Raw genomic sequence first — 20,920 nt, forward strand, 5'->3', positions numbered from 1 at the left:
AAGGTTATAGCAAGTCAATTAAGCAGGGATTTTATAAGGAAACTGCTTTCATATGTGTTGAGCTTGTAAACACTGATCATCTGGAAGTGGCTGCCTGAGAAATACCAATTATAATGCCAGCACTGAGTAACTCATTTGGTTTTAAAACTAATGACTTTCTTAGGTTAGGCATGACTTGCATCTCACCAAGTTATAAGGACATTAAGAAATGTTTTAGTTATGATTTTCATGCCAGTGAAATTTGCAGAATGAATGCACTGAGCATGTATGGCTCTTAATTCTTTAAAAGCTTGACAGAGTCAAGGCTAGGAGTACCTGGTTTTGTTTGTAGCCTTTAGGACAGCGCTCATTTTAGTTGTTCTTTAAGATGAAAGTTCTTTTTGTCAGAGGTTTTTCTTGAACGTCATTTGGATTTTTCCCCAACTGCCCTAACCCTGCTAATCAGAAAAAATGAAGAGTTAGGAGAGTATTTCCTGTGCAGTAGTGTTATCTGTCAAGAAATGAAGGTTAGTTGCAAAAGGAGAACATCGTGTTTCTCATCCAATGCTGACTTTAAGGCACCAGCTACCAAACAGAGTTCTTGCTGACCTAGAAAAAGATAATAGTATTTAGCTGTCTGTCCTTCAAATGCTCAGGTTCAGAAAGTTGCTTAAGGTATGTTTTATCTATATGTCTTAGATGACCATGTGTAGTTGTTTTCCTAAATTCTTTTCTCAGAAATCCTGCCCTGTACATTGTTCTGTAATCTCCTTTCAAGCATAACCATGTCTGCTGTCTGCTGGCTTGTGATTTGAAAGGTATAGGTCTTCATATTTTCTCATTAGAACAAAGGCTACCAAGCTGTTATTCAGTGTGTTTCAATTTCATTGGTTGAAGGAGTGATCTTCCTGTATATATTGTTTGTCATCGTTTCATACCGATGAGTTTGCCATTAAAAACAGGAATTGTGTTAGACGGAAAAAGCCTTTATCTGCTACTAAATCAAATTACTTATCTGGTATTCATAATGTGGTTGAAAGTGGAAAAAAAAATTGTAATATAGTTAGCTCAGGTCTTAAACTCTGTTATGTTATGCTTCCGTATTTTGTTTGCAAGACCATCTTCAGTACTGTCTTCCTATGCTATTTTGATGGATGCTATTTCTGTGTTTGTATAGTATATACATACTATATATTACTTTTCTCCCAGGGTGTATTGTGGCTCAGTACTTATCATCTGTGTTAGACAAGGATTTTGTTTGCCATGTTTAACAAAGTCTGTAGAACCCATATGTCTATTTGGCAGGTCCTTTCTTAAAGACCTATATGTCATTACACAATTAGCCTTGAAGGTAGTTTAAATTATCTTTGTCTTGTAAGTCATTATTAGTGGACAGTCATTTTATGTTGGTTGGTGGAAAAAAATCTGCCTTCAGCAGTTAATTTACCAGATAGAACAAATCATATTTTATTTTTAGTTGATGTTGCATGAGTCTTTTGAAATACAGCCACCAAATAGCAGAAACAATTGCTGCTGTTTCAATTTGTATTTTTTTCGTGTCTCCTAGTGGCATTAAAAAGAACCTAAACCAAAACAAAACCAGCAAAACTCAAAAGATGTGATAAATCTTAATGATGTATTGAAGAGCTGTTTGTCAATGACTATGGCTTTTATGTAAAGGATTCCTGTACTGTTGATTTTCATAGTTAATATAGTTTCAACTTTAGAGGAATCATTAGTCTTATGATCCAGGAATGCTTTCTCAGTTCAATAGGAAGAACAAGCTCTGTTTATTGTTTGCTCTTTCTGAGGTAAAACACATTTGCTCTAATAAAGCAAGATGAATTGACTTGTCTAGGACTATACTAAGCTGGTAGAAGAATAAAGATTAATTATAGAAAATACTGTCTTTGGATTTATTTTATGATTTTGGACCATGCTGCTTTTGCCATAATTTTAAATGGGATTTTTGTATTATGTAGTTCAAATCACAAGCTAGAAATTTAATTTTGGATTTCTGTAACTGATCTTAAGACAGTATGTTTATCATAATTTAAAACAATGGATTTTCCTCGTAGAACAGCCTTGTTTGGGTTGGTTGTTGTTTGTTTGTGGTTTTTTTTTTTTTTTGGTTTTTTTTTTTTTTTTTAAGTCTTATTTCCGGGGATGTTACCTGTAATGAGATAGAATTATTGACTAAGTTGGTTTACACAGGACCTCTCAAGGTCATCTGGTTGAACCCCCCTTCATCAAGCAGGTACAACGAGATCATAGTGCTGGGTCTTGTTCTGCTTTAGTATCTTCACAACCCCTTTAGACAACTTATTCCATGTATTTAACCATACTCGTGCTCTTTCGTGCAGCGCTGTTTACTGCCGGTAGTGTTCCCTGTTAGAGAACATTATATATGGTGGAAATCTACAGAATGACTTGGAAGTTGTTACGCATTTGATGTTATCTGAGTTTGCAAGTACAGCAAGCGCTATTTAGGGGACCTCTGTGCTTCAAGAAACTACATCCTTAGACTCGATCTTACATGATGTTTCAGATTTGTTTCATTGATTTTCCAACGCCTTAAAATGTCTCTGGGGAAGTGCACAGTGGTTGCAATTTGAAAACTTGAAATAAAACACAGTTGAGTAATAAGGTGTGCATGTGTCTGGGTTTTTCCTCATTGGTTGTGTTTAAGAAGAGCTGCTCTCATTTGCGTTGCTTCGCTGTTAAACTGAAATAGTTGATTAGCAGGGAGAATAGGGGGAATCAACTCCTTAATTAAATGTTTACTGTGCTTTCACAAGGTTTATAACTTACAATTCAGTTGTCCTTGGGTTGTATTGTGGTCCGTGTAGCCTAACCCTCAGCATTGTAACATTGAAGCGGTTGATCTGCAGAGTATCTTGCATGAAGTGTGATACGCTTTGTCTAACTTCATCTGCAGTTTTTGTGTGTAAGAAAATAAGTCAAGTGGTTTTAATTTTTCCATTCATCATGTACTTTGGGGTTTGGCATAGTAAAGGAAGAAGATGTCCTTCTTTGAAGGCGCTTTGTGCTTGACAATTGATTACATGTTCTTTGGTGTAGCAGTTGTCTAAGTTGTAAAAACAAGAATTGAAACATTACTTTCTTTTATTAAAAAAAAATGTTCAAGTAGTGCTGAAGAAGATGCTGCCTTTTCCAATAGAAATTTTTGATGATATGAAAAATATTTATTTGTCTCTTCTCTCCATTCTTTGCTCTCTCTCTTTTTTCTTTTTCTTTTTTTTTTTTCCCTAAGCTGTTGAGATACACATTGGATAAGCATGGTCTGCAACAGGTGAGGATCATAGCCAGCGATAGACTGTGGGAGCCCATTTCCTTTGTCTTGCTGCTTGACTCTGAGCTCCATGGAGTGGTCGATGCAATTGGGTAGGGGGTTCTCTCTTTTTTTCTTGGTAGTTTGTTCATAGTTTGTCTTCATCTTGCTTATTTATGACTAGCACAGCCAAAGATTTACCTCTCTATACTCTCACCTGCAATGAAAGGATTGATACTATAATCTTTCTTACTAACCCACATCAAATCACATGGACTGTTGTCCTGGTAACAGCCTTAACCCTTTAACTGCATCATGAATCTTCTCTTGTGTGGAAGATTCCTATTGTCTGTGTCACACTTTTAATAACTTGAAGTTTTTTTGGACAACCCTGTTTATTCTGAGGGTTATTTTGGTTCCTGTATTTGGTATGCAAAAGATGCTTCAGCTGTACAGCTTTTTACACAGCTTTGTATTACTGTCTGCCTGGTCTGTTACAGAAATGGGTATGAGCCAGAAGTGAACTGGGGCTATGATTCTTTATTTTAGTTACAACAATGTCTTGACTTTTAATTCCCATTTTGTTTGATGGGAAGGTTGTGTTTGGAAATCATGCAACCAGCCGACTTCTTTTTCTAGTTCTAGGTTTCACCATATGATGCTAATATTTTGCAAAAGTAGTAGGCTAAATTTGAGATTGATTACTGACTTGTCAGCTGAATGGAAATGTGTGTAAGACTGGCTCATTAACTTTTCTTTTTCCACTAGCTCTAAATTAATTATTATTATTTTAATTATTAGGTTCCAAAAACTTGCCTGACCCAATCACATACATCAAATGTGTCTTTTCCTTGCTTCATCTTGAGTCTTTTTCATTCATCTTTATATACCTGACCCATAGGAGTTGTAGAAATGAAGGCTTTCTCTCCAAATACAGATAGGCAGTTAGTGCCCTCTCACATGAATTCCCCACCTGCCCTTCTGAACAATGAAAAGTATCCTAATAGTTTTTTGCCAGTGGAGTCTTGGATCATGTGTGGATCAACAAGTGAAAGGAATTGTGAACTCCCTTTAACTGGATGCAAATCTGCTGTAATTACTGTGATCCCAGTGTAGAAGGTATACTTCTTTTCTGTTTTTTGGCAGCTACAGGTATGCACCCAGAGTCAGTTCCTGAAGCTCAACTATTTTTAATCTGTCTCACTAAGCTGTAGTTGCTTAACTCTTTGGAAGTGTTTTACATCCCTACTCTGATTCAGTCTTAGCAGGGAGATTAAATACTGTCTTGTGTAATAGATAATTGATTGGCTGCTGGACACTTAGTGGTGCGCATCATGGTATCTTAAAAAACAAAAAAACAGACCCAAACCAGCCAAACAAAAAAACCCAAATACTGCCCTGCCCCCACCCCCCCCAAAAAAAAACCCAAGCAACAAAACAACCAAAACCAAAAAAAACTGTTGGTTGGCTTTCTTTTTTATTTGAAACTATAAAAAGTATTTCAGATAGCCAGGATTTTAAATGAATGTACATAAAATCAGTTTTGGACTAGTAATGTGATTTGTGATCTGTGAGGTCTCTCAGACAATCTGGATGGGAGATTAGTTGTAATTCTGTTCCTACTATTACTTTCATTGCCTTTTCTCCACCAAGATCCAGTCTTTTTCCTTTTTTCATGCTATACATCAATTTTTCCTCTCTCTTTTCAATGTTTTTCTCTTATAGTGTCTTGGCTCTGCTCTTTTGAGCAGAGAATCTAAAATCCTGCTGCTTCTGCTGAAGCATGACGTCTATAAGAATGATGCATAAAGTCCCATTCTTTATGTAGGTGCTTAAGAGTCTGTGGTTTTTCTGAAACATTAATGAGGATACTCAAGTCTCCAAATGGTAGTTGTCCTTGAGTGGACCAATTATTGTCTGAGAGTAATTAGAATATAGTTGCTCTTTTGTAGGAGTTTTCATTTCCAGTGAAGTAAAAAGATTGTTTTTGCTACAGAAGGAACAGAGCACACTGTTCTGGATGCAGCTAATCTGCTGTCCTTTGCTGTTCACCTTGTCTTAGTTGTTAAGGCTGTAGAGTGGCACAAAATGTCTGAAAGGGGGGTGTAGCATGATCTAGTGTTTTCTTTAAATATAAATCACAAAGTTCAACAAATCCAATCTGATAGCAAGTATTCATTTTGTGCATTTGGGTGGGTCTTTTTAAAGGATACACTTCCAGTGCTGTTAAAAGTTAAAAATAAATCGGTCCACTTATTTAAAAAAAAATAAATTAGTTTTTGTATGATATAAGTTACACACTCCTTAGTCATGTCCTATACTTTTTAAGGACTAATTTAGATACCAATGAAAGTTAAAAAAAAAAAAAAAAAAAATCCTCTTGGTTAACAGCAGTGTAAGTGAGAAGCAGTACAGGGTAAATTGTATTAATTAACATTAATAGAAAATGCATCTAAGAGCAGAGGAAAAATGATTCATTTATCAACTGGTGATGGAACCATTTTGCCCGATTGCATATCAATGGTATTAAATGAGAATGTTGTAAGTGGGGGGGCTTTAAGTGGAGCAGAGCTGCCAGTAAAGATACACGGAAGGCGTCTACCTCTAGAATCTCTTTATTGTCCCTGTAACTTTGATATCTTTTACCAGTTTATTTCCATGGCTTTAGTGTCTTTGCATTGAATTATTTTTCTTCCCTCTTGCCTTAGTGTTCCTGTGTAATCTTACATATGTAAAGTCCTCCATACCCTGTTTTGTGTGGTGTTTTTTTTTTTTTTCTTTTTTAATTGTTTTTGTTTTTTCTTTTTGTAAAGTACAGCTTGTATTCACAGAGATGTTGACTCTTCGTATTTAAGAAACAGCTTTTCAGGATATGGAGTGTAGAAAGATGAATTATTCCTTCTTTGCCTTGTCTTTGCAAGCTACATACTTTATGCTATTACAAAAACCTTTGCATGGTATTTAAGTAATACTTGTGTTTCCAAGCCAAAGGGGAAATACAATAATCTGTACAGCAGAGAAGGATGTAGATAGAATCTCTACTCTGTTGCATTATCATTAGTGAAGCTGTGTATGAAAAACTACAACTGGGAAGTGGCCCATTGTCCAGTAGGTGAAAATAATGGAAAAAACCCCAACAGTCAGTCTAGAAAAACTGGTGTTTCTTGTGTCCCTGTCACAGATGTATCAATTTGTCAAGTTTCATGCTAATAGTAAAGGAAATATGCCTTCCTTCTCAGTGCTGATAGTTTCATTTTAGTCTATGTATGTAGTGTGTTCAATGAGTGTGCTAAGTGAGGGGAAAATCATAATCCTGTTTTCTGCAAGTGATTTTAAAGATTTTACTTCAGTCAGACTAATCTGGCACACTGAATCAATGTTGTGATTGAGTTTAACCAGTAGTCTTCATTTGGGAGAAAGCATCTCTCCTCATACTAAGAAGTATTTTGGAAAGAGCGTTAGCTTTCATTAGATGCTTCACTATTTTCAGTTTATACCTCTGTAACTTTTATAGTCCAATGAGCATCCCTTTTTAAGCCTGAGCTTATTAAAAAGATGTGTAGAACTAGCCAGGTTCATGTTAAGGTCCCCAGACATTCATGCACTTACGTTCTTAGTACTGTATATTACTGTTGATTTTATAATTATTTATGGTTTTGTTTGAGATAGTACAAAGTAGCATGTATTTTGTCTATTTAGCACAGAACAGTTATGAAAATCTTCATGCTTCATTTCAAGATAAAGCTTTGCTTTAGCAAGCTGCAGAAATTGCATGATGTATTTAAAACAAGGTTTACTTACGTGCTGGCATATGTCAGAAGAAATAATCATCTACTGATGCAAATACAATAAGCTACTGAATATTACAGTTCTCTCTCAATCCTTTTTCTTCTATTCCATTCGTATTATTCCAAAGAAAATTTGTTCTTTCATTTCAGTTTGGAGGTGTATCATTGCTGCTGAATGTATTTCCAGACTTTCATTTTCTGTTTTTTGCTAAGTGCTTTTTCTTTTTAAAATACTGTGTAGGGCTCACTATCCTGGAACAAAAACGGTGCCAAATGCCTTATTAACTAAGAAGAAACTGTGGTCTTCAGAAGATTACAGTACTTTCAATGATGAAGTTGGTGCAGGCTGCTGGGCTCGGATCCTGAACCAAAACTATGTGAATGGGAACATGACCTCGTAAGTGTTGTGCGCTGTTGCTTGCTTTCTCAACTTCATATGTAAGGATTGTTTAAAGTACTATATAAAACATGCATCTACTGTGATAACATACTAGGTAAACTGAAACTGTCCACTCTCAGTCTGAATTGAAATATAGTAAGGTATGAAGTCTACAGTCCTTACCTCTTTCTGGGGTAGAAGTCACATAAGTTTTAATGTATTCTTGAGTTACTGTTCCACAGTATCCAATAGCATATGCAGCTGAGTTGAGATGCCTTTGAGACTCTGATAATATTTGTTTAAAAAGATAATGTTCTTAAGAAGAACCAACAACTTAAAAAACTTTGGAGGAAAATAACACTGAAGCTACTTTATCTGTATTTTTAAGGTCTTTATTAGGTTGTTTGTCTTCAGTTAAAAGTAGTAGGTACAAATATAATTATCTAGTTTTTCCATGCAACTTCTTTCTCAGAGTGCATTCTAAAATATAGTGCAGTCTTTTGTTACGTTTACTATTTCCCTGAAGTTTTCTTTCCAAACTGAAATCTAGAAGAAAGCAGTTCTATTTAGTAGGAAATTACATAACTTGAAGTTATAGAAAACATACTTTGATGTTTCCAGTGCAACAACTACTAATCTAAAAAAAAAAAAAAAAAAAAAAAAAACAAAAAAAAAAAAACAAAAAACAAAAAAAAAAAAAAAAAACAAAAACAAAGGAAAAACAAAACCTAAAGAAAATGCAGGCATCAAGATCTAAGCAAAATTATTCAAAGCTTTTATTTTTTGTGTAACTTCATTTTGTAACAATAAAGAGAAATCTTTTTGTGTGAAATGCTTGAAATAGAGCACAGCACAAAGCACTTCAGTTGGACAGGTTGGGTTTTTTTCCCCTTAAACTTCTTTTCATTGTATGCTGGAGAAAAAGAAAAAAATTAAATTCTTGTATTACAGTCATCAAATATTATCCAGATGAATGGAGCAAACAAACCTATGTTTCTTCTAGAACCATTGCATGGAACTTGGTGGCTAGTTATTATGAAGAGTTGCCCTTTGGTCGATGTGGATTAATGACAGCGCAAGAGCCATGGAGTGGCCACTACAAAGTAGAAGCTCCTATCTGGATTACAGGTAAAAAGTTTGCAGTCAAAAGTTTGCTCTTCTAACACAAAGCATAATGGTATTTTCTGAGGCCTTTATTTAGTGGGTTTAATTTGGTACAAAAAATTATAAAAGTAGATTTGTGGAAAGCTTTGTGAATACTTTAAAAAAGAAGAAGAAGAGAAAATCTCCATTTAATAGAAAGCAGAAAGATCTAATAGCAAGGGGAATCTTAATATGTGACCACTAGGTACCTCAGAAATGAATACACTACTGCCTTTTATAGCTGTTAAAATATTTTGATCTGAAGTGCCCATTAAAGGTAGTGTGCTCTCCTAGTTCCTTTCCTCCTTCTTTTTTTAATCCTTAAGTAGACATTTGATACCTCTCAATTTGGGAAAATGAACAAAGAATCTCTGTATTCTTGTCCTGCTGGAGATTCTTGGCTTGTGTAAATCAGCATTTCCTTGTGCTTGAGGAAAGAGGAGTATGTCTATAGACAGATGGATTCACTGACTACTCTGTAGTCCTTCTGTAATATCTTATGGTCTTTGCCACAGTTCAGTAGAGCAAGTAGCATGTGAAATGCCATAAAGGAGAAACAAGGCAAAAGCCTTCATTTTTATTTTTCAGCTAGTTACCTGCATATGTAAAAGCATTTTAAATTATGGCCATACTGTCATATGAACAGTTCAGAACAACTAAGCAGTTGTTCCTGTTTCCATGTTGCTCAGGATTTTCATAATCTAGGTCATATTCTTCTTTGGTACTCTCAAATGCTGAAACGTTACTTATTTAGTTATTCCTCATGGAGACGCCCATCTATGCTTTGTCTGGCTCAACTCTTTGTTGAAAAAAAAAGAGATTTGGGAAAATCTATAAATTGTGATGAATATTCATATTGCATGTACATGATTAACTTACATACTGGTGTAGTATTTTCTTTCTGTCTAAATAATTGGTATAATTTTTACTGTTTTATCTGCAACAGACCTGATATTTGTTTTTAATTGTGCTTGAGTGTATATTCAGTAATCTTTCTTCTTGTATAGGTAAAATTTGTTTTGGAAGTTCCATTACTTTCTTCCCCAAATCAAGTTTTTGTTGTGTAAGCATGTATGAGAGAGAAATTGAATTCAGACCACAAATGGTATTATTTTTTATTCAGACTTAATTATTTTCTTCTGATTTTTGTTCTGTTTTGTCTCAGCACACACAACACAATTTACTCAGCCAGGCTGGTCATACTTGCAAGTGGATGGACACTTACAAGGAGGTGGCAGTTTTGTAGCCCTGACAGATGGCCTAGGGAACCTTACCATCATAATTGAAACTATGGTATGTGCATCAGCAATTCCGGTGAACTAGAAAAGACAAAGGAAGTGTTTTGTTATGAAGAACCTGTGCTGATTTATGTAGTTCATCGTCTGTGAAATATGTTCTGTAATGCTTGTAGCTTTGTCAGTGAGAACATTAAAGGTCCTTTTTTCTATCTAAACTTAGATATAAGCTAGAATAGCTAGTTGAATCTTCCTGGAGAGTGATGTGTATGTCATCTTTATAACACAAATTAGCTTTAATTTGATGACACACCCTGGGAGGAAATTAAATTATGCCTTTTTTTTTTAAGCATTGCTCAAAATTATTAAGCTGGTATAGTTGTAGTTGCGAAGATAACAATGAAATAAATGGCTGCAAATTGGTCCTATGTTGCTGTTTTAATTTCAGCTTATGCTGTATGTTTTTCATGAACATTGCCATGTGATGCATTCCACTAACGTATGTTATATTTTTTTTATTCAGACTTACAATCACTCGCAGTGTATCAGGCCTCCACTGCCTCATTTCACTGTGACACCTCAGAGAGCAACTTTCTACCTCAAAGGGTCATTTGTGAGTACATCTTGAATACATTTGATCAGTCTTGTAGAATGAATTGCTATCCATAATCAAATACATGCAAAACAATATCACAGGTTAGCAAGAAATGGGAGTTTTATACCTCCAGTACCAGAGGCTGTTACACACCTGGCAAAGTATTAAGTATTCTAATTCTGCTTTTACCATGAGATGTAACATCATAACTGAATTTGTATAATTACTACCTTCCTGTCTAATCATCTATGTATTGAAGAAATTCCCCAGAAGAGAAATGCAATTGGATTTTTCTTGTAGGATTTATTCCAAGGGTGGGTGCTCTGTTGTGCTGATTTGTTTGTTGGGAGTTTTTGAAATTTTTTTATTTTTTCTATTTTATTTTATTTTTTCTTATATTGTGTTTCATTATAGTCCATGGTGAAAACCCTTCAAGTGTGGCATTCTAGACTTGATTTTGAATCTGGAAGCTCTAGTCTTTTTCAGCAACTCCATCCTGTAAAGGCAAGTCCATCAGTTTTAATTAGTCTCTCTGCAATTTCAGGTGTTTCTTCCCCCTTTGCTGGAACTCCTTGACTTTCAAGCCTAAACTGCGTAATTAGGGCATGTTTTATTAGCTCTTATGATGACAATTTTACTAGCTATATTTAAGCTTACCTGGAGTTAATAAAGAATTTGGGGGGAAAAGGGATTTTCAAAATAGCTTGAAGATATTAAATGCTGAGGCAAGAATACAGGATTTTCGTCTTAAATCAGGACTTTAAAGGATCTCCTTTAATTCAGGAACTTGGGTATTTTGTTATTTAGTTGTTTGATTTTTTGCAGCTTGAGCTTTCTTTAATTCCAGGTGTGGAAGGGAAGTTTTTCTTTAGATTTAAATGTGGATGAAGTCTATACTTTAACCACACTCAAAACTGGGCAGAAATGTGGTTACCCAGAGCCTCCACCACCTCAGCCCTTTCCTTCAAATTACAAAGATGATTTCAATATTCGTAAGTCAGAATTCTCATATCTAAAAGCTTAATTCACACACAGATATCTCTTAATATAGAAAGGCAACAACAATTATGTTATTTGAGTCCTCTAATGAAATAGTCTGAATGTGTGTTTTATTTTGTTTATTTATACCTGCTTCTCCAACAAGCTTACACATGTATTCTTCACTTGCAATGAGGTATATTTAATTCTGTGTCTTAACTGGGTGGTCACTAATAGTTTTAAAATTCTTGATGCAAATCATATAGCTCGTCACTATGGTGGACTAGTTTTTGGAAGAAAGATAGGGAACATGATAATTTACTTTGTTCGTGTGTTTGAAAAACTGGGGTCTGCTTAAAGATAAAATCAAAACTGAGATTCCCTTCAAACTCCCAAAACTTCAGTTTTGGAGACTGTGCTTTGATAAAGTAAGTCAAAATTCGGGAGAGTATTTTCAGAGGAAATTTCTGAAAACAGGAGTACACGGAAGAAAAATAATGTTTTGGTGTTGATGTGTATTTTATTTTCTGAACAGGTAATCCACCTTTCAGTGAAGCCCCAAATTTTGCAGATCAGACAGGTGTATTTGAATACTTCATAAACGCTTCTGACCCAGGAGATCATGTGTTCACAGTCCGCCAGGTGGTGGTTCAGCGACCTATCACTTGGGCTTCTGATGCGGATCAGACCATCAGCCTCATAGGAAATTTTAAGTGGTATGTAAATACTATTTTCTTGTGACATCTGGGGAAATGTCCTTCTTACCAATGTAAATTATGATCAGTTAATGTGTCACAAGCCTCATTTCTCTTGGAGAGCAGGCTTTTGCAGTCAGATTTTCTGTAGACATGTAGAAATGACGACTTAAAGGGACTTTTAAAAGACATTGAGCCCTGCTCATGGCTATTGCCAACTCTAAAAGATCAACTGAGTCTTTGTCTAAAAGATTCTTAAAAACATCCAAAGATGGAGAGTCCGCCTCATCTCCTGGTAGCTTGGCCGACTGCTGCACTGTCCTGGAATTTTTTTTTTGCTAATGTCCTACTGGGCATATTTCTTCAAGCTGATTTTTCAGAATAATGGATCTGGGTTGGCATACTAAAAAGACCGAGTCAAAATCCTGATTCAAAGTGTCCACTGAGTTTCACTATGTTTTTAAATGGACAAAAATCAATTCAGTTTAAATTACTTAATTTTGAGTTTTCTTGCTTGTTCAAATTGTTTGCAATTTGATCAATCTCATATCAATGAAATAGGTTTGGCTTTCATTTGGTTATTTGTTGCAGGCTGCCATCTTCTGAGCAGTTCCTAGAATTGTGTGGATTTGATTCAACTGCTGCTTAAAACAGTTTTAGTTATGGGTAAACGTGACTGAGATTTTCTGGTTTGGTAAGAGTATGGTTAAGATTGATGGAATCAAGCAGCATCATATTTTAGAATAATGTTTATTTAAAATTAAAAAGCCTTTGGGAAAGAGCCTGTGAACTAATTGGTTTAGACTTCTAGAATTGCTTAAGACTTTTTCTTCTATTTGGAATTCTTTTGATATGTTTCTTTAAAAGGCCATTCTGTCCAGGTTTTTTTCACTTTGATTCAATCATTGATCCCTCAAATACCTGTCACCTCAGGAAAACCAAAAAATTTCAACATATTTGAACATTCTGTTTAAAAAGGTTTGTCACAATTAGGATTACTAAATCTTCCCTCAAATAGGTTGCTGTAGTATGTAAGGAATAATCTTCTACTTACTGCCTACTTAAAAAAATCGATTTCTTGCTTCTTAAAACACTAAACTTCTCTTCCAGGGTAAACATGACAGTCACTTGTGACATCTACATAGAAAAACAACGTGATGGGGGTGTGTTTGTTGCAGGAAGAGTTGATAATGGTGGGATATATGTTCGACGTACCAAAGGAGTTTTCTTCTGGGTTTTTGCAGATGGCACCTACAGAGTCACTGGTGACCTAGGTAAGCAGCTCTTTGCTAAGATGGACATGTCATTTTGATAGCCTTGATAAAAATTACTAACATTCAGATTTTGTAATTCAGTTGTCATCACTATGAATTTAACCCATTGTGCTCTAATAATGGCTGCAATTTGTATGTGAAGAGAGCATCTGAAGGCTACTGGCTGGTCCACCTCTCAGCCTCAGCTTTCTGGATTCCCCCCCCCCGCTGATAAAGCATATTTTACACTAGCAATTGTAAATTATTTTGCTTTTCATAAATAATTTTATGATAAAATTATAAATACATATAAAATACAGATAAATACTGATAAAATATTAAATGCAGATAGGTTTTATCTGTATCCTTATACTACACCTAAAAAGAAAATCCTGATTGAAATGCCTGTTTTGTACAGCAGTGCAAGTCAATGTGCATACATCTGGCTTAGGTGATGATGAGTGGCCTACTCTTTCCACAAATCATACATTCGACTGTTATTCTAGCTCAGTGGAGTGAGAGCATGTTCTACGTGTGATGCTAACTTTCATCTGTAGAGCACTTGATGGGCACATGAAAGAGTGTATGTCATAATACTTCATCAGTAGCCAAAAGTTCTTTTTAATTTGCTTTGAAATAGTGACAGGCTTTGCTGTTTAAATGCATTTCCTATGACTTCATGAGTGTAAATTAAAATATTCCATGGTTTCTCATGAGTCAAAGGCAACTTCTAGATCTACAGTCTATCTGATACAAAGACAGCCTATAATGCCATGTTACTAGACCTTAAAAATAGTCTCATCTTCTATTTGGTAGCTGTAGTTTCTCATTTCTCCAATTTTTTTTTTTTTCTTAATGTTTTTTGTTTGTTTGGTGGTGGGTTTTTTTGGTGGTGTTGGGTGAGTGGGTTTTTTGTTTTTTGGTTTTTTGGGTTTTTTTTTTTTGTTTGTTTGTTTTTTGCCATCGATGGGTAGCGTAAAGAAGGCTTTACATTAGTTTCTTTTAATATACCAGTGCTCCTAGGAAACCTGCAGTGTCTAACTCCATAACAACTTAAGCTTTGGCTGTATGTGAAAAAATATGCGTGTTTAGGATTGACTCCAGGATTTATTTTTAAGAAGACATAACAACATTACCCGATTAGTTTCTCTGGCTGTCAAAAGTAATTTTTCCTAGATGAAATGAGAGGATTTTGATTAACCATCTTGTTATTTCAAACTGAGACACTAGTTACACAATGTGGTAATTTTTTTCTGTATGGCTATTTTTAGTGATCTTTATATATTTCTAGAAGGCAGCCTGAATGTTAAATTGCAGCTGAAACTGTCCAATGAATAATTGAAGATTCTACTTGTAGCACTTAGTCTTTTTCAGGTCTTCCCTCAGGGTGTCAGTCACACCTAATTTTTGTTTAACTTAAATTTTTACTAGAAGTAAGTAACATCATGATGTGGCAACTGAAACCCTCCAATTTAAACAAAGTTCCAATACATAAACAAGGAGACCTATAGAACAAGCAAAGCAATAGCTACTGTCACACTTCATGAACACATACCCTCAGTAGAGGGAATCCTTGTCTCAGGCAGAATTCCCAAGAGCATTGGAGATTTAAGTGGAAAAAAGGTCCTGGCGAAACAGGAGGATGCACTATAATGTAGAGTCCACATTTGCATGTTAAGCCTTCCATGCTATAGCTGAAATTGATAAGATGTCAGCTCTGAATGCTTCTGAAAAATAGGTATTTTGCTTTTGCTGGCTTGGTTTTTGTCAGTCTCAGCAAAGGGGTGAAGTATCACTTTGCTGACCTTAAGTGTGTTTTGCAGCTGGAGAAGAAATATTAATGAAAGGACTTTCTGGTGTCCGGGATAATGCATGGCACACGCTTACTCTCAACATTCAGGTAAGGACACAGGCAAAAAGCTAGAAAACCAGTTATGAAACTTCAAGTCCTAAATGGTTTAGACAAAACTATGCTATACTATTGACTATGTACTAGATGACCTTTGAAGGTCCCTTCCAACCCAAATTCTTCTATGAATCTATGATTAGTTTGCCATATCTAAACCACAATATCTGTGTTACTTTAAGCCAATATTAAAATACCATACCAAGTTCTGTTGCCTGTGTTTTTAGAGAACTTGAGAAAATGGAGAGGGTGTAGAAAATAACTAGAAAGATGAGTTCAAAGCTGGAGATAGGAGGGCTAGAGAGAACAATTTTTTTTTTTTAATGAAAAGATCATGACCTGGCTTTGTTCTGAAGACTCTCATTAAACTACTAAACTAGCCTGTTTTACAAATCTGGTTCCCACCAATTTCCTTTGGGTGAATTTGAAAACAAAATGATAAGGCCTTGATTGTGGAGCTAGTTAACCACTGGCAAACTCAGTTGAGCTGCCATCATTCTTTCCTGTACTGAAAAAGCATGGGCTGTAAAAATGGGTCACAGTTCATGAGAAGCCTGTCCAGAGTTTTTCCTTTCCCCCCACTCCACCCCTTTTGGCAGTAGTCACTTGGAGAGGAAAGTAGTCGCAAGCTCTCCTTTAGATATACCTGTGTGCTTATCTGGGTGTGACATTGGTGCAAGTATATAAAAAGCTTTAAGTTCCTCTGCTGAATGCCTCATCTGTTTGCCCAATGTAACCTTTGCAACAGCAGTGTGGCCTGAAATGTGGGGAATCTTGAATCCTAGATGGAGAGATCTTCTACTGAAGCAAACTCTCTTTTAAAATTATGCATTGAGTCTTCCCCTCATCCTAAAATGTCAGTGAGTACTAGAAGCTGTTTTTTTGTCTTTTGTGCTTTCACACTGGGAGACAAAGAGACACTTGTACCTGAGGCATTTACTGGAGTGAATCTAGTTTAGTTTGGGGTTTTGTACACCCACACTTACAACAGCGATTGCCATCTGTAAAATGGGACAAGATATTTGCTAACCTGAATGGGGGACTGAAGATGAACATAAATAATTTAAAACACAAAATGGTGGTAATTTTAAAATCATGATGCTACAAATGTCTATCTATGTATTTTGTACCAAATAAGTTTTTCATGTAATGGCAGAAGTGCGGGATCCACTTTAAAGAATTGTTATGCTGACTTCTTGAAATACTTCTTTGCTTTTACCTGTGTCTGTAATTGTCTTTCAGGTTAGGAAATACAAGTAAACTGAAGTACTTTTTTTCCTAAATACCGTTTAGTGGAACACTGGCAAGATAAATTGTACCTTTTCCTGAAACTGTTTTCAATTTTAATGGCTCCAAATGGCTTGAATAATACTTGAAATACTGCCCCTCTTTCTCTCAGCTTAATGACTAAAGTACGTCTTTCTTTCCCTTTGACTTCTGTGTAATTCTGCAGAATTTATGCCAGGTATATCATATCCGCTTAAGGCAGTTTGAGGGAGCCTGACAAATATGGAAGAGGAAAACCAGTTTACCTTTCAGACTGCACAGCGAGTTTACAAAGCTGAGAGTTAGGGGAAGACAATCCTTTTATATATTCATTCTAAAGATATTAGATCTGTTTCACAGAGCTGATAGGCACTGGAGGATTCCATGCAATAGTCAGAAGCTACTCTGCATGGAAAACGTGTGAAATGTTGAAAGTTTACGTCTTTCCGCCCTGTCTATTCTCCCATGTGAGTAGGCTCAGTGTCAACACAATCATTGGATTTTACAAAGCTAACTTTTTCCTTTTTTTGACAGGGCACTTCTGCCTCAGGACTGCTAAATGGTTACGCACTCTGGGAGAATGTCACCGTTTCTCAACCGAGTAACGGCTGGGCTGCTATTGGAACTCGCTCCTTTGAGTTTGCACAGTTTGACAACTTTCATATTGAAGCTAGCTGAGGTGGCTTTTGCGTTTAGCGAACCCAGTTCTCATATCACTTTGAATAAGAGCCAGTTCAAACTTTGAGGACAACTTAATGCTATGCTGAGATTGAACCGTTGGCAAGGAATCCAAATTCTGTCCTTATTATTTGTGAAAGGTTTACTTGAGTAGATATCAACATGACTGTAACTTTATCCCCTGATTGCTGTGGGGGTTTTGCTGTTTGATTTTTGAGGGTAAATTTCAGTTCAAGGTAATGATGAAAAAAAAATGATAGATTTAAATCTTTTTTAATAACATCTTAACTTCCTAGCTCACTTTTAAGATAACTTTAGAAGTTAATAGAAGACAGAGGCATTCAAGCTACATTTTTAACTCACGTGATTGTGTCCATTCCTTTCACTCTGAAAGATAGAATTACATGCCAGTAAGCCTTATGAGCCAGTCACCCCATACTTTTGTAGATCTGTCATTCTTAAATTTGGATGAAGTACCTATTTTTTCTATAGTAAAAACCAAAAAGATGTTTTGCCTGTTTTTCTGCTGCAGTCTGAGGCTAGATAGTACAATACTCCAAGTGCATTTGATTAGTTTTTCCTGATTCCTTCTTCTAACTTTCATTCCCAGCCCTTAAATAGATCATATTATTTTCAGTGGAATGGAAATGTGCCATATGGCTGATCAGGCAGTGCAGGATGTGCCTTACGTCTGAACTACCTCTTCTTTCCAGTGAAACGGTTGAAATGGATGAAAAGAAACCATAACTTGCAGTTTGTTAATGATAGCCTTGCAGGTTTTTTTGCATGGTGCAAAGAATAACAACTCTGCATCATGGATGCTGGCAAGCAGAGTGCTTACTTTCATGTTGGATCATGTGTGGAAAACGTGGCCTTTTGTTCCTAGTAATTTGGGCAGCCATCTCTCACTTTTGATGGATCTGAAGGTTAGAGCAGAAAATAATTAAAGCGTAATAATTTTATTTAGCTTAAGAAATTACTGTAGCACAGAGGAGATATGGATACTATCACATCCTGGTATAAAAGAAAATTAAAACGCCAGACTTTGCCCATAAGAGCTTGCAATCTATTCATAACGTAAGTGACAGCAGGTGGATGTAGACAGAATTGTTTAGTGTGGCAGGCAGTCAGATTGACACAATAGTGTCTGGTTTTAAACTTCTCCTAGGCATCTCGGAGTGAAGTTCAGAGGGAATTTCAGATCCTTGGGAAATAAGGGATTCTGTTTTGCTGTTGCTTCATTGTTTGTGGGTCTGGGTTTTGGTTTGGGGGGGCGTTTGTTTGGTTTGGTTTTTTTTGGGTTGTGTTTCTTTTTTTTGTTAGGGTTTTTTTTTTTTCTTCTTTTTGGTTGTTTTGTGTTTTTTTGTTGTTTGTTTTGTGCTACAAAAGAAGAAAAAATAAAAAGGACTGAGAATATTGAGGATATAATGAGGTACTGAATGAGATTTTCATCACACACACTCCAAATTCAGTTGGCCTCTGAATTTTCCTGTTTGCTGTTTGTCATTTTGTATGAAGATGATGTTGGTTGCCATAACAAAACATGCTGCCTGTGTCCCTCTACTTTTCACATTCACATCCTGTGTAATTGACAAGCAAGTAGTTCCACATGCTTGACAGGACACTAATAGCTGTATGAGGCTGTCTGTAGCAGGCAATATCTTGAGAAACAGATTTGCAGTATACTTTGATTTATACAGATTAATATCTGATCCACTTTATTTTGAAGGCTGATTCCAGTGTTAACTTTAGTCTTCAAAGTTGTCATCTAATGCAGAATTAATGTAATATAAATCATTACTGTAAAACTTTTATAAAGGTTATTTTCCAAATTAGCTTTTGGAGAAGAGTTCTAAGAATTCCATCTCTAATAAGTAAAACTGTTTTATTTTTTAGCTGTTATACTGCTATTGATTGGTTATGAATCATTCATACATGCAACTTTCATACATGCTAGTAACCTTGAAAAATGGTTCAAACCACTAAACTTTAAAACTCTGTAGAAGGCTTCCAAGTATTAAGTAACTTAACTGGGTGAAAAATGAACGCTGTTTTTCCACTTCGGTTTCATTTGATGGTTGAAGTATGGATGCAAATCTGTTCATTACTTGCTTGATTTCAGAAGAGATGTCACTGGTAACTCCAGATGTGAAGGAATCTAATTTTATGTCCTCATATTCAAGTAATATGAGTAGAGGAGAAGTAGTTCTCGATTAAACTTTTTAACTGTGATGGATTTTCCTAGTAGGATACTTCTTGGAGACTTCCTGGTAGCTTGTGTGGCTGCAAGCAGTGTTTGTGTAAGAGAGAGATGAGCAATGAAGCAGTTATTCCAAAGCAGCTGTCCATTTTTTTTGCCTTTTAATGCACTAGCGTAATAAACTGTACTGTTACATTGTGTACTAAACAGAATGTATTTTATCACTGGAAGTGTTGATTTTTTTTTTTCTTCCTAATCTTAATTTATACTGTTAGACGATTAAACTGTTATGAACAGAGTAAGTGATTTAATGGTGATATAATGTTATTCATCTTTTTATGTCTGTAATTCTTCACCCTTCAGCAGGCTGTAATATGTTTGGTAATAACAAGCTGTCGGGTCTTTCACTGAGGGGTGGATTTATGTTGTTGATTATAAATACTAATCATTCCAAATGGACAAATAAAACACTTAAAACCCCTTTATTTGTGCAGAATGCTTCTGTAAATGAGTCTTGGTTTTCCCCAGTGTGAAAGCTGACAGTTTTTCCATTGTGATTCTTGATAAATATGCTTGGCATTAACTTAATTGGTTTGGAAGAGTTTTTCTGACACTGAATAGCCAAACAGTGCTCATTAACAAGTATCTCAAAATCTATATGCATTAGGACTTGTACTGTTGATAAAATGATTTTTTAAATTATTTTTTTTTAGCATTCAATATACATTTTGCTTCTTTATTTTTTTAATTTAGTTAAAAGAATGAAATTGTGTTTGGGGGCCAGTCACACAAAACTGCAGAGTGCTATGGTCTTGTGAGATTTAGCTGAAAGTCTGTTTCTATGTATGGAAACAGACAGTGCTGTCCGGATGTACTTTTAAAGTTTAAATGAGGCTTCTTTAGTTCAAATATCTTTTTGTATTTATTTTCAAATGTGTTTTTCCTTCCCTCCCCCCCCCAAAAAAAAATTAAAGTTCAACTTTAAAAGGGGAGGAAGAAATTGCAGAGGGCTAGTCATGTTTTCAAGGCTCTCATGCCAGTGGATTTGAATTACGCTAGAAATACTGTCTTCCAGTAGACAGATATGTGCTACCACCTGCACAAACACTACATTAAAATCAGTTCTGTCCCTTCTCTGCCACTCTGCCTTTGAGGTTAGACAGGATGTTCCTGCAAAACACCAGGAGTCCTTTGCTTTAAAATTATGGGACACTCTCTTACTTTAGGCTACTGATGATGGTTCCTTTTGCAGCCGCTTCCTGACTTCACTGCATCAAAAGTAAATTTCTAGTTCAGGATTTGATTAGGAGCGGTATTGGCTTGCTCTTTCCTTATTGAATCAGTTTTATTGCATGGTAGCAGCATGTTGGTTGTTTTCACTAAATTTTTCATTGGTTTAGCTGAAGTTTCTATCCAGAGTCCATTTTTCTGGATGGATGCGTATATTATGAAAATAGCACCATAATTATTGCTGGTTTTGACTATTTCAGCAGCATGGCCAAAGAGGGACAGTGCTCGGCGACCTTATTATCC

At 35.7% G+C, this 20,920-nt stretch overlaps 1 protein-coding gene across 4 annotated transcripts in view; it reads left to right on the top strand.

The window, feature by feature from the left end:
- GALC (galactosylceramidase) overlaps positions 1-19,868 on the top strand; it is a 34,673-nt gene extending 14,805 nt beyond the window's left edge. For 2 of the 4 annotated variants that reach the window (XM_030482781.1, XM_030482783.1), the window contains 11 exons: positions 3,254-3,384; positions 7,301-7,456; positions 8,442-8,566; positions 9,747-9,874; positions 10,340-10,429; positions 10,826-10,915; positions 11,259-11,403; positions 11,925-12,105; positions 13,195-13,358; positions 15,161-15,237; positions 17,044-19,868. In XM_030482781.1, the coding sequence (XP_030338641.1) occupies positions 3,254-3,384; positions 7,301-7,456; positions 8,442-8,566; positions 9,747-9,874; positions 10,340-10,429; positions 10,826-10,915; positions 11,259-11,403; positions 11,925-12,105; positions 13,195-13,358; positions 15,161-15,237; positions 17,044-17,187 (1,431 nt within the window). In that variant the 3' untranslated portion in view covers positions 17,188-19,868. Of the gene's footprint in view, positions 1-3,253; positions 3,385-7,300; positions 7,457-8,441; positions 8,567-9,746; positions 9,875-10,339; positions 10,430-10,825; positions 10,916-11,258; positions 11,404-11,924; positions 12,106-12,675; positions 12,751-13,194; positions 13,359-15,160; positions 15,238-17,043 lie in introns of those variants that run through there. The other 2 variants (XM_030482784.1, XM_030482782.1) reach the window with 2 other exon arrangements.
- The last annotated feature ends 1,052 nt before the right edge of the window (positions 19,869-20,920 follow it).

The sequence above is a fragment of the Strigops habroptila genome, chromosome 4, assembly GCF_004027225.2.
Source record: "Strigops habroptila isolate Jane chromosome 4, bStrHab1.2.pri, whole genome shotgun sequence".
NCBI classification, from domain to species: domain Eukaryota; kingdom Metazoa; phylum Chordata; class Aves; order Psittaciformes; family Psittacidae; genus Strigops; species Strigops habroptila.